This window comes from Rhinopithecus bieti, unplaced genomic scaffold, assembly GCF_001698545.2.
Source record: "Rhinopithecus bieti isolate Rb0 unplaced genomic scaffold, ASM169854v2 scaffold_56246, whole genome shotgun sequence".
Lineage (NCBI taxonomy): Eukaryota > Metazoa > Chordata > Mammalia > Primates > Cercopithecidae > Rhinopithecus > Rhinopithecus bieti.
This window is the reverse complement of record NW_016821943.1, coordinates 688,153-704,584: the sequence shown is the minus strand read 5'-3', so window position 1 is coordinate 704,584 and position 16,432 is coordinate 688,153. Positions and strand designations below refer to the sequence as shown.

The window sequence follows — 16,432 nt, the reverse complement described above, 5'->3', positions numbered from 1 at the left end:
CCCTGGGGTTCTGGATACCCAGAAGGTGGTCCAGAAGAGGGGATATGGGGTCTCGGTGGTCGTGCCTTGGCCCCAGGGTCTCCTCATTTTATGGAGGAAACTCCAGCCATGGTTCTGGTATTGGCCACAGCCTCCTCTTGTGTTTAAAGCCTGGATGATCAGGTGGGGGCTTCCTTCCAGTAGAGGAAGTCTTGCTTGAAGGGCTCTTTTTGTTGAGTTTGGCCATGAGGACAGGATGCAGGATGGAAGTCTTCAGTGTCTCCACTCTGCAGGGTGGTCACATGAATGTATACATGTGACAAGACGGCATGGAACACAGGCTCACGTGCACACACACGCATGGACACGTGCACACACACAGGCACACAGATGGTCACGTGCACATGCGCATGCACTCGCACGGACATACACGCGCACACACACTCATGCGCGCACACACGCATGGACACGCACGCACGTGCATACACACACATGCACACTCGTGTACACTCACACATGCACGTGCACACACACATGCACACCCACACGTACAGGTAAATGCCTTGAAATCTGGATGGTGCTGATGGATGGTATCAAGTCAGTTTCCTGGCTGTGACACTCTCCTGTAAGATGTCACCATGAGAGGGAACTCAGTGAAGAGTATGTGAGATTTCCCTGTATTTCCACCCTGTATCAGCATTTGAATCATGTATAAGAGAAAAGCTAAAAAGACAAATCTCTGGTGCCAGGCCTATCTCTAGGAGACGTGGCCTCTTGGCCATGGCCCCTGTGACCTCACTTGTTGGCAGCGCCCAGGTGATTCTGTGTGCAGCTGGTCAGATGGTCAGGACTCACTGTTTAGGGGAAAGCTGGTACCATGGGAGCTGTGCAGCCCCCCATGCTGATGGGTTCATCGTGACCTAGGAGTGTTTTCAGTTGGTGTGTACTTGCAGCCCCTGCCTTCCCTCATGACTCCTTCCCACCCTGTTCTTTGTTTTCCTCTCTCTCTCCTTCCCTCTTTCCCATATCTTCCTATGTATTTTTCTTGGAAAGAGCTTCTTTTTTTTAGAGACAGAGTCTCACTCTATCGCCCAGGCTGGAATGCAGTGGTTTGATCTTGGCTCACTGCAAGCTCTGCCTCCCGGGTTCACGCCATTCTCCTGCCTCAGCCTCCTGAGTAGCTGGGACTACAGGCACCCGCCACCACGCCTGGCTAATTTTTTGTATTTTTAGTGGAGACGGAGTTTCACGGTGTTAGGATGGTCTCGACCTCCTGACCTCGTGATCCGCCCGCCTCAGCCTCCCAAAGTGCTGGGATGACAGGCGTGAGCCACTGCGTCCAGCCCGGAAAGAACTTTTAGCACCACTTTGGGCCGAGCGTTCTCCCATCACAGGTTCTGACCTGGGATGGCCGTTGGGGGTGTATGTCTTTTGGGGCTGAGCTGAACTCAGCATTACAAATTAGTTGGTTAAACTGTCTTTATGTTTTTGCTTTGCAGATGTTAATCAGCTTCACGTTGTTTTCTAGTTGTTAGAGGTGGAAGCTTGGCAATTGGCCTCCCTTCTTCCCATGGAGGACAGGGGCTTAACGGCCTTTGAAGAGGACCAGAGATGCTTTTCCCAGAGCCTCCCCTTGCCAGTGCCAGCAGAGGGCCCAGCTGCACAGACCACTGCCAAGCCCAGCAAGTCGTTTTCCTCAGCCCACAGACATCCGAGCAGAAGGAATGGGCTTTCCAGACTCTGCCAGAGCAGGACGGCGCTGTCCGGTAATGACCTTCGACCATTGCAGGCCTTAGTGCACAGAAATACAAATGTGGAGTTGCTCTGTGTTCTCACGGAAACCTTCTCACCAGTGGTTAAAGTCACTCTGTGTCTGCAGAGAAAAGTTCATGGTTTAGGTGCTCGGCTCGCGCCGGCAGGTGACTGCGGCTGGACCCTTCCTGCTGCTTTTGCTCTGCTGTGATTCCCAGGCATCTGGCGCTTCTGTTCAGGCAGCAGGTGGAACTCAACCTTCACATTTCAGGGTCAAGTTACAGCAAAATGTTATTTCTTACTTCAGAGTGTGTGAGAACGCTCTTCTAGGTTAGGCTATTTTACTAGGGAAATTCCGCTTTGCTCATGCATTTACTGAGCTAAATGCAGTTTAGCTAGTGGACCAAGAATCATGGGGCAAAAGTCTGTTGGTGCCTCCTATGTCTAAGCACCCCAAGGGTCTGGGCCATGGTGAGGAAGAAAGCGCCACTTGCCTTTGAGGGGCTGTCTGATGCTGTGTGCTTGAAGTGGGGGTAGACCTGGAAAATGGGGAAGTGGGGCACAGAGCTGCAGGAAACGGCTCTGTGTGCAGAAAACGGCTGGGGGTCTTGGTCTCCAGGCCGACGAGCACTTCAACACTGGAGGAGGAGGGTGCTGGAGCTGAGCTTGTGCACTGGGGTGTCTCGGTGGCATTTGTGCTTGCTTCGTGGCCTTTATCAGGGTTTGCTGAGGATGGCGGTATATAGGCTGAGCAAGAGATGGTGGGGTGGATCGGAGTTTATCGATTATAGAACAGGCTCTTCTAAAGGGATGTGAAGCACCGCCAAGTCCTTTGAATTTTAAGCTGTTGCTTGTAGTATTCTGGCGAGTAGTTTTGTTGTTCTAACTATTGAAGTTTAAGGCTAAGCATAGTGGGGTCTCTAATCCCAGTTTGACTCTTAGCTATTGTGTGTTCAGAAATTTTATGAGGGTGGAGAGCGGAGGGCCCTGTGGAGAGCGCCCGGGTTACTGCAGGGAGGGCTGGGCTGGGAGGCATGCGGTGCCCTTGGGAGTGGGCTTCACCCAGGCGCTGATCAGGAACGTTCTCAGTGAGTGTTGACAGGTGTGTTCCTGTTTTGGAGCATCATTCTGGTGGCTGCATGAGGAACAGGGGTGGGAGCCAGAGGCACAGGGCCTTGAGACAGGAGGAGGAGCTGCGCTTGGTGACTGCTGTCTAGGAAGAGGAGGGGTGAGAGAGTGGTTGGATGGCCATGTGGTTTCCAGCCTCAGAGAATGGTTGCGGTCAGGCCACTCACTGAGAAAGTCAGGGTTCCTGGATAAAGGACACGGAGGGGAGGATGGGAGAGAAATGGAAGGGCCAGGTCTTGGGTGCTTGGTTTTGAGCTCTGGAAGAAGGCAGCTGGTGTCTCCTGAGATAGGGAAGAGGGGGAGTGGGCCGTGGGAGGTCCGGGCTGGAGGCGTGAGTGTGGGAGTCTTCAGTGCATTTCTAGTTTAGATATATTTAAAGCTACCGAGGAATGGGTGAGATGGAACCAGGGTCACTGAGAGGTGAGAGGGTGGGAGGTGGGGGAGCCCAGGTACCCAAGGAAGGTGGTGTGGGAGGAGGGTGAGGTCTGAGGAATGACTGGGCTGAGGGTTTTGGGAGCCATCGGAGGCATTGCTGAGAGTGAGAACGCTGCACAAGGAGCTCTTGAATCGAAGGACGCCTCCAAGGAGTAAGTGATGGGGCACCTGCCGGAGTAGCTGTGGGGTCTTGGAATGACTGACGAAGGACAGACAGTGGGAAGGAAGGGACCTTTGAATGTGATTAAGCTGTTTTGGTTTTTGAGACAAGGTCTCACTCTGTTGCTCAGGCTGGAGTGCAGTGGCGCAATCATAGCTCACTGCAGTCTCAAACTCCTGGGCTCCGGCAATCCTCCTGCCTTAGCCTCCTGAATAGATAGGACTGTGGGGGCACACCACCATGCCCAACTAATTTTAAAATTTTATTTTAGTAGGGACCGGGTCTCGCCGTGTTGCCCAGGTTGGTCTTGAATTCCTGAACTCAAGCAGCCTTCCTGCCTCAGCCTCCCAAAGAGCTGGGATTATAGGCACACCTGGCTTTGAGTGTAATTTAGACACAGAAGTGTTGATCTTGTGCTGTTCATGCTTCCGAGTGGACCTGGTGGTTGCCTCAGTGGATTCTGGGGACCATGTTCAGACACACGATGAGAGTGTGTGTTAGCTGTGCAGACTGACTTAATCCTTAGATCTTTTTGCAGGAGTTAAGGGCAAGGGCTGTGTGCTTTGCTGTTTCAGAAGGTGGACTCTGGCAGCTGTGTGAAGTCTAAAGCTTTGTTTCGCTTCTCTTTTCAGAAGACAGATGGAGCTCCTACTGTCTGTCATCACTGGCTGCCCAGAATATTTGTACAAGTAAACTGCACTGCCCTGCCGCCCCCGAGCCCACGGACCCGGCCGGGCCTGGGGGCAGTGTGTCCTGCTGCTCCCTGCTGCGGGGACTGTCCTCAGGGTGGTCCTCACCCCTGCTTCCGGCCCCTGTGTGCAACCCTAACAAGGCCATCTTCACTGTCGATGCCAAGACCACAGAGGTATTTGCTTCTGTTTTAGATCCAGCTGTATAGATGTGGATTTGGGGTTTGTGCCTTAAACCTGGGATTCGTGTGTTTTTTTTTTTTTTTTTTTGAGACGGAGTCTCGCTCTGTCACCCAGGCTGGAGTGCAGTGGCCGGATCTCAGCTCACTGCAAGCTCCACCTCTCGGGTTTACACCATTCTCCTGCCTCAATCTCCCGAGTAGCTGGGACTACAGGCGCCTGCCACCTCGCCCGGCTAGTTTTTTGTATTTTTTAGTAGAGACGGGGTTTCACCGTGTTAGCCAGGATGGTCTCGATCTCCTGACCTCGTGATCCGCCCGTCTCGGCCTCCCAAAGTGCTGGGATTACAGGCTTGAGCCACCGCGCCCGGCCGGATTCGTGTGTTTTAATGCAATTAGAAAAACATTTGGGCACTTTGGGAGGTGGGAAGATCGCTTGAGCCCAGGAGTTCAAGACCAGCCTGGGCAACAGCAAGATCCCATCTCTACAAAGAAATTAGCCAGGTGTGGTGGCACACACCTGTAGTCCCAGCTACCAGGGAGGCTGAGGCAGGAGGATCACTTGAGCCCAGGAGTTCAAGGCTGCAATGAGCTACGATTGCACCACTGCACTCCAGCCTGGGCAAGAGTGAGACCCTATCTGTCAGGAAAAGGCCGACTTCTGTGTGGTCCTCCTGGGCTGTTCTCGGCAGCTGGTGGAGCTGCTGGGGATGTCTGCATCCTTGTTCCTCTTTGTGATTCCTCAGATCCTGGTTGCTAACGACAAAGCTTGCAGGCTCCTGGGGTACAGCAGCCAGGACCTGATTGGCCAGAAGCTCACGCAGTTCTTTCTGAGGTCAGATTCCGATGTGGTTGAGGCCCTCAGCGAGGAGCATATGGAGGCTGACGGCCACGCTGCGGTGGTGTTCGGCACGGTGGTGAGTGGGTGCGGGTGCAGAGCTCAGTCTGGCCTCAAGACCAGCAGCGTACGGCAGGAAGAGCTCAGTGTTCCCCACTAGGAGCTCTGCTGGGGGTTGGGTGGCACTAGGGCACCTCAGCTTCTTCAGCTGAAAATGTCATCCCAGGTGCCGTTCCCCTGCTTTAGCTACAGTGGGGTGGGGCCCTTTAAAACGAATCGTCACAGGAATGGACACTGTGGCTGTGGCTGGACTCCCGGGGGGTGTCGTGGGTGGCCCTTGCTTTGTTTGAGGGCTATAGCTTCACTAGTGTTTTGTAGTCCTGCTGGGCACCACATCAGATTCTCAAGAGTATTATGGTTTTATTGTCTCTTGATTTTTACATTCTGTTTGGTGTTTGTGGGAGTGGGCAGGGCTGTGGGCCTGGAAGTGGTTCCCCAGACAGTGTTGATTCTCTCACCTGTGCCATGTGTCCAACCTGGACATGGACAGGTGAGCTAAGTTGGATGTGGAGGACTGAGCCCAAAGCATGGAAAAAGCTTAGCACCAATTGTATCAGAAAATCACTGGTTCAAGCAACTGACTACTAAGAAGAAAAAAATGAAGATATTCACCATGTGTTGGTGTCTGTTTCTTTAAGAAATAACAGATACTGCTTTTTTCACCCTGCAATATTACCATGAACTGAGAATGAAATCAACTCTCTTGATAAAACTTGCACTTGGAGATTTTAATGTTCAGTATCAGAAATCTTGTTTGTGCTTTGGTAAATTTCTGAAATGAAGGACAGGTAAGCAGAAGTTGAAAACGTTGCAGTGCCTGGAGTTTGGGCCTCCTGGAGGTGGGTGCTCCACCCAGACTGGTCTTTTGGGTCCATGGCATGCAGGTGCGAACCTGTCTCCACAGGTGGACGTCATCAGCCGTAGTGGGGAGAAGATTCCAGTGTCTGTGTGGATGAAGAGGATGCGGCAGGAACACCACCTGTGCTGCGTGGTAGTCCTGGAGCCCGTGGAGAGGGTCTCGACCTGGGTTGCTTTCCAGAGTGATGTGAGTGTGCAACTTTGCCTCATGTCTCACAGATGCTGGAGCCGGCGTTGTTCTCCTCTTCAGCAAGTGCTGGTCCCTGTCTCATTCTTTTGGGAAGGAAGAGAGGATGAGGAGCCTGGAGGGTGTGCCCAGTGGTGCCCTCACTGATTGTGTATGCTTGGGCAGGGAACGAACCTCCCATACTTCAGTTCCTCACCTATAAACCGGGGCATAATCATAACTCCTCATAAGGTTGTTTCAACATTTAAATGAGATAATATGTGTCAAACCCCCGGAATAGCAGCTGGCATTAGGGGCAGCCCTCACGTGTGAACTGGGATGTCATTAATGAGCTGTGGTGTGGGCCAGGCTCCTGAAGCACAAGAAAGCCCACAAGTTAGGTACATCTCTGGTAGAAGGAGAAAGATGGTGATACTCTTATCCAATTCATGTGTGTATGTCTCTTGCACTTCCGATGGAGAAATCATGTTGGGGTCTTGCTTATGAAAATAAGCAAGCTTAGTTAGAAAATATTGAAGCTTAGTGAAATTTACAGCTGGAGCACAAGAAGCTTTTAGGATAAGCACTGGGCTTTTCCTCCAGGGCATCATCACGTCATGTGACAGTCTCTTTGCTCATCTTCACGGGTACGTGTCTGGGGAGGACATGGCTGGGCAGCACATCACAGACCTGATCCCTTCTGTGCAGCTCCCTCCTTCTGGCCAGCACATCCCAAAGGTAGGGCTCCTGACCTCCTGCACTGTGTGATGGGTTGAGTTCTTAGCTCTGAATCCATATCCAGAGACGTAGACCAAGGGTTTCGGAAGGCAGGGGCGGCCTTGAGGGTGGGATGTGGTCAGTTTTGAGCTTCCTGTGCGCTGAGGCCTTGACCAAGGGCGGGAGCCTATGTGGTCTCCCAGCTGACCACTCCTGTCCCCTGAGTCTTGTCCCTGGAGCCTGCTGGGGGCATGTGTTGGGATCTGTCTTCAGGGAGGACTAGCTGATTGTCGGGTTTCCCCTCAGAGCAGGACGGCCTTGTCAGCCGATCGGGGGCTGCGAGAGCAGCGTTGGAGGGCAGTGGAGGTATGATCTGAGGCTTCAGTCGTCATCTGAATCCTCCAGATTGCCTGTTTCCCACCTAGTGTGTGGCTTTCACACAGGGGACCCCATTACTTGAGCTGAACTGATGTCACACCCCAACAGCCTGCAGGGTGGGGCAGGACAGTTGGTTTTGGCTGAAGTCAGCTCTGGGGCTGTAAGAAGTAGATCTTTTCAGGACATCCACAGGAACTCCCCACTTTTCTGTCTTGCCTTAAACCAAGACCTTCACCCTCTGAGCCTGTCATTTACTATTTTAAGCTTCCCAGCTTGGTTGAAAGCCCTGCTCCCCGCCACGTTTGTTCTCTCTGTGCCCTTTGCTCTAAAGCAGTAGCCACTTGGGCCTCAGAGCGGGCAGGAGCATCAGCCGGTGCCACTACTCCGGGAGGCTGCTGGGCAGCATCTGCCGAGTCTGAGCAGAAGCAAACCTCTGACCCGTCTGAGCCATGTGTTCAAAGGAATGTGCGCTGGAAAACATGCGTGAGCGTGTTCTCAGCAGCAGCACTGTTCCTAGTAGCCCCACACTGGAGCCACCTAACACCCCGCAGCGGCAAATCGAGACAGACCCTTTGAGCCATGGAAAGGGGACCCTATGTCCCGCTCATTCCTTGGCTGGCTCACTGGGGCCTGTGGCCATGTGAGGTTCAGCAGAACTGGGTCAGGGCCTGTGTTTGCCACAGGGAGCCTGGGGTCTTGAGTTCTGACCTTGACTAGGGGCAATGCTATGTTCAAGACAGGGTAGATGAGCTGCCCTGCCTGCCTCCGACACAGGCCCCTCCAGTTCTCTCATTTTACAGGGTGAACCTTTAAACAAGGGCAGACACACAGGCCTAAATCCAGTTTGCCATCTTGTAACTATAAAGGGAAGAAACTTAAAAATTTTTGGTTTGGGCTGGGCGCGGTGGCTCATGCCTGTAATCCCAGCACTTTGGGAGGCTGAGGCCGGAGGATCACCTGAGGTCAGGAGTTTGAGACCAGCCTGGCCAACATGGTGAAACCCCATCTGTACTAAAAATACAAAAATTAGGTGGGTGTGGTAGCAGGCGCCTGTAATCCCAGCGACTCAGGCGGCTGAGGCAGGAGAATTGCTTGAACCTGGAGGTGGAGGTTGCAGTGCACCAAGATTGTGTCACTGCACTCCAGCCTGGACGACAGAGTGAGACTCCGTCTCAAACAAGCAAACTTTGGTTTGGAGTGCTGCATTCATCAGGATTTAGTTGGGAAACCGAGTGCATTCCAAGTACTTAAAGCAGAGGGAATGCAGTACAGGGGTCTGGTTGTGTGAGTGATGGGGGAGCCGAGAAGGCCGCTGAGAGCTGAGCGACAGTGGGAACCACTGCCCCCCAGGCAGGAGGGGTGAGGATGGAGGGAGGGACTGGGCCACCCACAGAGGTGGAAGCTGGGACATTGCCCAAGGCTGAGAGGGGTGGGAGAACACATCCACAGATGCACAGCTGGTGCGGTGCAGCCTGTGGGGCCAGTATCCTGGGGCCAGAGCAAGGATGGCAGTTGCCAGTGACGTGGTTGAGCCCCGAGCCTGAGCCCCACAGTCCTCCCTCCCTCCCTCCCTGCTGGTGCCCGGCCCCCTCAGTAGGGGTGTCTCACTTGCCCTGGGGTCGCTGTGCCTGGGGCGGCTCTGGACACTGAGTCCTCCCCACCCACAGAAGGGCTCTTTCCTGGGCCAGGCGGGCCCGGGAGGAGAGGAAGGCAGAGCAGTATGGGTGTGAGATGTCCTGGGGACCTTCCCTGATGACATGTGGGGTAGAAGTCAGGTCGGATGCAGCACAGATTCAGTGCTCTGTCCATGTGAAACACGGCTTGAGCTAAACGACAAGCCTTTCTTTCAGAATCTCAAGATTCAGAGGTCTGTTGGAAGAGCCCGGGACGGCACCACCTTCCCTCTGAGCTTAAAACTGAAATCCCAACCCAACAGTGAGGAGGCGACTACCAGTGAGGCGGCCCCTGCAAGGGGCTACTGGGCATCTATCTGGGTGTTCTGCACCATCAGCGGCCTCATCACCCTCCTGCCAGATGGGACCATCCACGGCATCAACCATAGCTTCGCACTGACGCTGTTTGGTTACGGAAAGACCGAGCTCCTGGGCAAGGTGGGGTTGCCCTGGGCACCTGACTCCCCGTTCCCTCCGAAGAAGCTGCTGTGCTCTGCAGTGCAGGCTTGCGTGTGGCACAGGCCTCGCGCCCGGCAAGCTCTCCAGCTCGCACCTTTACCCAGGAGGGACCTTGGGTCCAGGGAGGGAGGTCCCTGCTGAGGGAGGTCCCTGCTCACAGCTGCCAAGCTCCTTCCTCTCCACCCCTCCCCAGCAGCCACCGTTGGAGGGAGGGAGAGGAGCACCGTGCCTCGAAGCCCTAGAGATCTGGTCTGACTGATGGACCAGGGTTTACGACACAACTGCGGGGGTTCATTTCTCACCCTAGTAGAAATAATAAAAAGCAGCTAAGCTAAGTTGTAGTTAAGTTAAATTTAAGTTAGTTAAAAAGCAGTTAGCGTTCTTCCTGGATGCTGTGGGCAGTGTCCCATAGCTTTGAGGAAGCATCTGTCAGAGCAGCTCCTGGCCTGGGAGGCCCCACAGTCCTTCTGTCCTGGGCACACGTCACTGTTCCGGCCACTAGTGAGCCATGTGAGGTGAGGCTTGCAGACATAGGCTCCCAGATCCATGTAAACATGGGGCCAAAGGCCAGGTGTCTGCTCCAAAGATGTGTCGATGTCGCTGTAACTTGCTGCAGACTATGTTTTTACGTTTTACTTAAGAAAAGGGGCCGGGCACAGTGGCTCACGCCTGTAATCCCAGCACTTTGGGAGGCCGAGGCAGGTGAATCACGAGGTCAGGAGATCAAGACCATCTTGGCTAACATGGTGAAACTCTGTCTCTACTAAAAGTACAAAAAATTAGCCAGGTGTGGTGTCAGGTAGCCTGTAGTCCCAGCTACTTGGGAGGCTGAGGCATGAGAATGGTGTGAACCCGGGAGGCGGAGCTTGCAGTGAGCTGAGATAGCTCCACTACACTCCAGCCTGGGTGACAGAGCAAGACTCCGTCTCAAAAAAAAAAAAGAAAAGGGGAAAAATCATGAATTACATGTTGAGCGTCAGCGGGGCTTCAGGTGTGTCGAGGGACATTTGGCCCGAGGCCTCTCCCGACCTTGAGGGTGAACCCTCAGGAACTGGCTCTCCTTGTGTTCATTCCTCCCCCAGGGGGATGGTCCAGTGGGTCAGTGTGGATCCTCCAGGTTCTGAAATGTCCCCACTTTGTTTTCTAGAATATCACTTTCCTGATTCCTGGTTTCTACAGCTACATGGACCTTGCGTACGACAGCTCATTACAGCTCCCAGACCTGGTCAGCTGTCTGGATGTCGGTGATGAGAGTGGGTGTGGGGAGAAAACCTTGGACCCATGGCAGGGCCAGGACCCCGCTGAGGGGGCCCAGGGTAAGACACGTCCTCCTCCTCCTGAATGCGCCTGCAGCTGCTAAGCCCCAGACAGCCCCGTGCCTCTGAGACAGGGCTGGGAGGAACAGGAGCTATGGCCCCTCCAGAGGCTCAGGGGTGCTGGGGGCGCGGAGTGGGGGTGACTGTTTCCTGGTTTGATGTTCCTCTCTGTCTCAGGGGCTGTGACAGGTTATTCTTACAAATGTATGAGCATAGAGAAGAAGAATAGAAAACCCCCCAAGATTGTATCACCTGTGTCCATAATATCCGAGACACATCATCGGAGACACAGCTAACTGACAGTCTTAATATCCGAGACACAGCTAACTGACAGTCTTGTCTTTTCTAAGTAAACTTATATAGCTTCGTGTAGTTTGAGTGAATCCATGTAGCAAATCGGATTACAGCTGACCCTTGAACAACTGGCTTTGACATTGGAGGGTCCACTTACACACGGATTCTTTTCAACCTCAGAAATCCAGTGTTTGGTGGGAGGTGAAGTTGGCGTATATGGAGGGCTGACCGCCGTGCACCTCCGTTCCGTGGGGTGGGCTGTGGGACTTGAGGGTGCTTGGATTTTGGCATTCTGGGGGTCCTGGAACCCATCCCCTGAGTCTACTAAGGGTTGACTGCAATTCCTAAATCGAATGTTCTACCAGTATTTCCTGGTTTAATTATATTTATCCCAAATAGTTTTAATTTAACATTTTAAATTATTTCAACAAATACTCCCGAGTCCCTTTCATATGCACAGTCTTAGGTGTGTGGCATGTGAAGACAAGCACACTGCTTCCTGTCCCGAGGGACCCACTCTGGCTGGGAGCAGTGGGGGGCAGTGGAACCCACTGATGTCCTGGCAGGGCCCATGCCTGAGCTCCTGGTAAGGAGCAGGCCCCTGGCTGCTTCCACAGTGCTCACTTTTTTGTTGACAAGCATGGGGTGGGGGTGCACCCTGTCCCTGGCTCTGCCCTGGTGGGGACCCCGGGACTCTGCCTCCATGGGCTCTGCCCCCCTGGAGCATGGACTCACTGGGTGTAGTTCTGGAGTCCTGGGCCAGGCTGGGGCTCAAGGATCTGGGTGATGGTGTGGCAGGGGCGTCGGGTGGGGGGTCTCTGTTCTATGGAAGGACACAGTGGGCGTGAGATAGAGAGAGAGAGGCCCGTGCTGGCAGAAAGCACAGCCGCGTCGGGGCTTTGCATCGTGGTGGGGCCAGGTGGGTCAGCAGGTGCTGGCTTGCGAGGTTGTCCTGCACGCGGTCACTCGGGTATTGAATGAGTGCGAAAGTGGATTTAATACAGTCACTGAGGAAAACTACAGCTTCACGGGACTGACCGGCCTTGTGAGATAAACATTCACCGTCAGACACTCACTCACCCAGACAAGCTTTCTGGGCTTCCAGTGAGTTCTTTGGCACACGCCCCCAGCCTCCTTCCCCACAGGGTCTCGCCTGGGGCATTAGAAGCTGGATTATAACATTTGTTTTAAAAGATGCTTTGTTAGGCTGTTGGTTCTCCTTACAATCCCTGCTTTCCTTAGCATGTGGTTCCCCTCATCGTGTCTGGGTTTTTCTATCTCAAAATCTATCCTTTATACGAGCTTTTTCCTCTGGCACTGATGATATTCCCCTTCCCCTTTTTCCAGAATTCCAAATCCTGACCTGTGCGCGCACGCCTGTGTGTTTGGTGCACGCTCTTTGTCGGATATTTGGTGGTTGGGGGAGGGGATCACAGCATTTCTGTGCCTCTCACATTGCTTCCTGAGGATGAATACTTAGAAGTGGAATTTCTGGTTTCAGGGAATGAACACTTTTGCTAGTTATTGTCAAAAATGCCTCTCGGAGAAGTTATGCCGAACCACCCAACAGTCCTGGTCATGGAGCAGGCTTCCCTTGGCTTGGGGCTAGGGTTTTTCCCCTGGGTCCTTCTTTTTCTTTTTTTTGAGATGGAGTTTCGCTCTTGTTGCTGAGGCTGGAGTGCAGTGGCACCATTTCGTCTCACTGCAACCTCTGCCTCCTGGGTTCAAGTGATTCTCCTGTCTCAGCCTCCCGAGTAGCTGGGATTACAGGCATGTACCACCACACCCGGCTAAGTTTTTATTTTTAGTAGGACGGGGTTTCTCCATGTTGGTCAGGCTGGTCTCCAACTCCCAACCTCAGGTGATCCACCTGCCTCGGCCTCTCAGAGTGCTGGGATTACAGGTGTGAGCCACCGTGCCCGGCCTCCCAGGGTCCTTCCTAATGCAGGCTGCTTTCTCTCATGTAACCAAGAGACACTCATCCCCTACCATGTGCCAGGCTGCGTTGCGGGCAAACACCCCTGCCCTCATGGGGCCTGGAGGAAGCCAGGTGACACGTGGAGCCCAGGAAGCGGCCAGAGCTCAGGAGGAAGGCAAAGAGGGCGTGCAGTCTTAGACTTGGGGGCCCAGGAGGCCCAGGGAAGCCTTGTAGATAGCCAGGTACAGTGTTTCTGGGATCAGGAGCCACGATCCCAAGGCCTCTAATACTTCAGGTATGGCAGGGAGGCGGGGATAGCTGGCCAGAGAGGGCCAGGTGGAGAGACCTGGGGGAGTGAGGCCACAGGGTTGGGGGGCCATGGCCAAGACTTTGACTTCTACCCAGAGTCAGATGGGAGCTGTTGGAGGGTTGTCAGCAGATGAGGGCCGTGCTCTTACTTGGGTGTTAATAGGATCATGAAAGCTGGCTGCGGGTGTCCTGGGCTAAGCAGCAGGGAGACAGGAGGCAGAGAGAGGATGCTGGTTTGAACCTGGGACGCCTGGGGTGGTGAAAAGTGGTCAATGCTGGTAATGCTGTAAAGGAACCTCAGTGAGTTCCAGGCAAATGAGCAGATTCGTTTTAGGGAGTGTCTGTAAAGAGCACACACTCTTTTTTGGTGTTGCTGCCAGATCCAAGGATCGATGTCGTGTTTGCTGATGGCCACATTGTGCCCCAAGATGAGACCCAGAAGCTAGTGGAAAGCCAAGACATCTTCACCGGGACTCAGACTGATCTGGGGACTGGAAGCCAGCTCCTTTCCTGCCTCTCTCCTCAGCCTGCTCCAGGGTAAGTCCCTTGGTGGGAGGTTGCAGGTTTAGTAAAAGGCCAGGCAGATGGTAAGTGAATGAGGAACATGTCAGAGAGAAATATTCAGCCTATTATTCATAGTAATATTGAAAACTCACATGTGTTGAGCGCCTGCTCTGTTCTACACACAGTGACAGCTGGGTTTTCTGCGCTGCCTGGCTGAGTCCTTATCAGCCGGTATGGGAGGGTACCGTGGTGTTACTATCTGACTGGAGGGATAAGGAAGCAGTCTGTGGAGAGTTCCAGATTGTTTAGGTAGATTTCAGAGAACTGATGAAAACATATCATAATTTTATCATTTTCTTTTATTTTTTTTTTTTGAGACACAGTCTCGTTCTGTAGCCCAGGCTGGAGTGCAGTGGTGCCATCTCAGCTCACCGCAAGCTCTGCTTCCCGGGTTCATGCCATTCTCCTGCCTCAGCCTCCCAAGTAGCTAGGACTACAGGTGCCTGCCACCACGCCCGGTTAATTTTTTGTATTTTTTTTCAGTAGAGACAGGGCTTCACCGTGTTGGCCAGGATGGTCTCAATTTCCTGACCTCTTGATCTGCCTGCTTCGGCCTCCCAAAGTGCTGGGATTAATTTTATCATTTTCAAAGTCATACGAATCTGTTCTCTTTGCATATTTTAAAATATTCTATTTAGAGTTAAAGAAGTTTATATTAGAGAATTAGGAACATTTGGAAAAGTAGAAATAAAAACTTGTTCTATTTTCATAGTCCTATTGTGCATAGCATGTGTGTGTGTTTTTAACCCATTTTCTTCTTCAGAATCTTTTTTTTTTTTTTTTTTTGATACAGTCTCACTCAACCGCCCAGGCTGGAGTGCAGTGATGTGATCTTGGTTCTCTGCAACCTCTGCCCCCTGGGTTCAAGCGATTCTCCTGCCTTACACTCCTGAGTAGCTGGAACTACAGGCGCCTGCCACCACGCCTGTTTAATTTTTGTATTTTTACTAGAGACGGGGTTTCACCGTGTTGGCCAGACTGGTCTCAATCCCTTGACCTCATGATCCACCCACCTTGGCCTCTCAAAGTGCTGGGATTACAGGGGTGAGCCACTGCACCCGGCCCAGAATCTTTTTTTATGCACAGTTTGCAGTAAAGGTACCCAAACTGTAGGTGCCCAGGTGGTCCAGGACCCTTTCTTGGCTGCCTGCAGACCCTGGGTCCCTTCCTGCACCGTGCCCCCTACGCCCTGCTGCCCTGGGTCAGGGCGGAGGTTAGACTGCCTGACGTCGAGCCTGATGCACCATTTCCTTCTGTCTACCTTCTGCTCATCGCTGTGTCTGTGATATTTATCCACCTTGTTGTGTTTTCTTTTTTTTTTTTTTTTTGAGACAGAGTCTCGCTCTGTCGCCCAAGCTGGAGTGCAGCGGTTGTGATCTCAGCTCACTGCAAGCTCCGCCTCCCGGGTTCACGCCGTTCTCCCTGCCTCAGCCTCCCGAGTAGCCCTGGGATTACAGGCGCCCACCACCTTCGCCCGGTAGTGTTTTGTACTTTAGTAAGAACGGGGTTTCACCGTGTTAGCCAGGACGGTCTTGATCTCCTGACCTGTGACCGCTTCCGCCTCCGGCCTCCCAAAAGTGCTGTGGAATTAAGGCTGAGCCCACTTGCGCCCGGCCCTGTGTTTTCTAGTCTTGAAATTATTTTTAAAAATATGTAATAGATACATATAAAATACGTATGTTTAAAAATATGTAATATATGAATATGTGTTTTTTTTAATTATAGAAGAATAATGGTAAAAGTGACAGTTCCCTTGGCCGTCTTCCAATCCCCCTCCTCCAATCCCACTCTTTCCCCCAGGGGACCGCAGTCAGCAGTTAGAACCTTCCAGGCCTTCTTCTGTGCATTCAACTATAGTTGTATATTATAATTTTATGTGTGTGTGTGTGCATATGTGTGCTCACATGTAACTGCTTCTTTCTCTTAGCACGGCTGGGATTATACCGTGCACACTGTCGTAAATGTGTGTATGTGTATGCACATGCATGTCCTGCAGATCTTCCTCTACAGGCCCCCTCGGAACCGAAGGCTCCTGGATGGCATCCTAGCTCATGAGCCACTGTCCCACTGGCCGACGTGCTGGTGCTTTCTCTTGTTTGCTTAGCCTCCCTGATTTTCCACTTGCCACTGTGTGTCCATGTTCAGTGACATGAGAGAGCAGCTGTTGGCTCTACTTGCTCTCCTTCCACTGTGTGGAACAGAGCAGGTGCTCAACACATGTGAGTTTTCAATATTACTATGAATAATATTGCTATGTGCACCTCTCCAGAGGTGCCACCAAGCTGAAATGGGGTGGCTGTCGTTGAGGGCCCAAGTCTGGCCCGTGGGTGCTCACAGCACTAGCGGCTGGGCCCCCTTGCCAGTGCTCCCCTTGTCTGGGACATCTCGGCAGACAGAGGCCACGTGGCCCGTTGCTCTCCTCAGGACCTTGGACACAACTCATCTGCCAGGACTTGGTTGTACCAAGGGAGTTGGCCAAGATCAGCCAATTCCTAGTCTTTCTATTGGATTGGATGTTTTTGGATGTCATAGTTCTAAGAGTTTGATTAGCATCTACTAC

General features: G+C 52.8%; 1 protein-coding gene across 7 annotated transcripts in view; it reads left to right on the top strand.

Annotated features, from left to right (window-relative positions):
* The window catches only part of PASK (PAS domain containing serine/threonine kinase), a 52,079-nt gene that overhangs the window by 5,663 nt on the left and 29,984 nt on the right, over positions 1–16,432 (top strand). For 6 of the 7 annotated variants that reach the window (XR_001883118.1, XM_017860676.1, XM_017860677.1 and 3 more), the window contains exons 2-9: positions 1,508–1,745; positions 4,087–4,319; positions 5,069–5,239; positions 6,125–6,265; positions 6,848–6,982; positions 9,190–9,450; positions 10,619–10,787; positions 13,689–13,845. Coding sequence is in view for 6 of the 7 variants with exons in the window: in XM_017860676.1 (XP_017716165.1) it covers positions 1,550–1,745; positions 4,087–4,319; positions 5,069–5,239; positions 6,125–6,265; positions 6,848–6,982; positions 9,190–9,450; positions 10,619–10,787; positions 13,689–13,845 (1,463 nt within the window). In the remaining variant the exon portion in view is untranslated. Of the gene's footprint in view, positions 1–1,478; positions 1,746–4,086; positions 4,320–5,068; positions 5,240–6,124; positions 6,266–6,847; positions 6,983–9,189; positions 9,451–10,618; positions 10,788–13,688; positions 13,846–16,432 lie in introns of all 7 variants that reach the window. The other variant, XM_017860675.1, reaches the window with a different exon arrangement.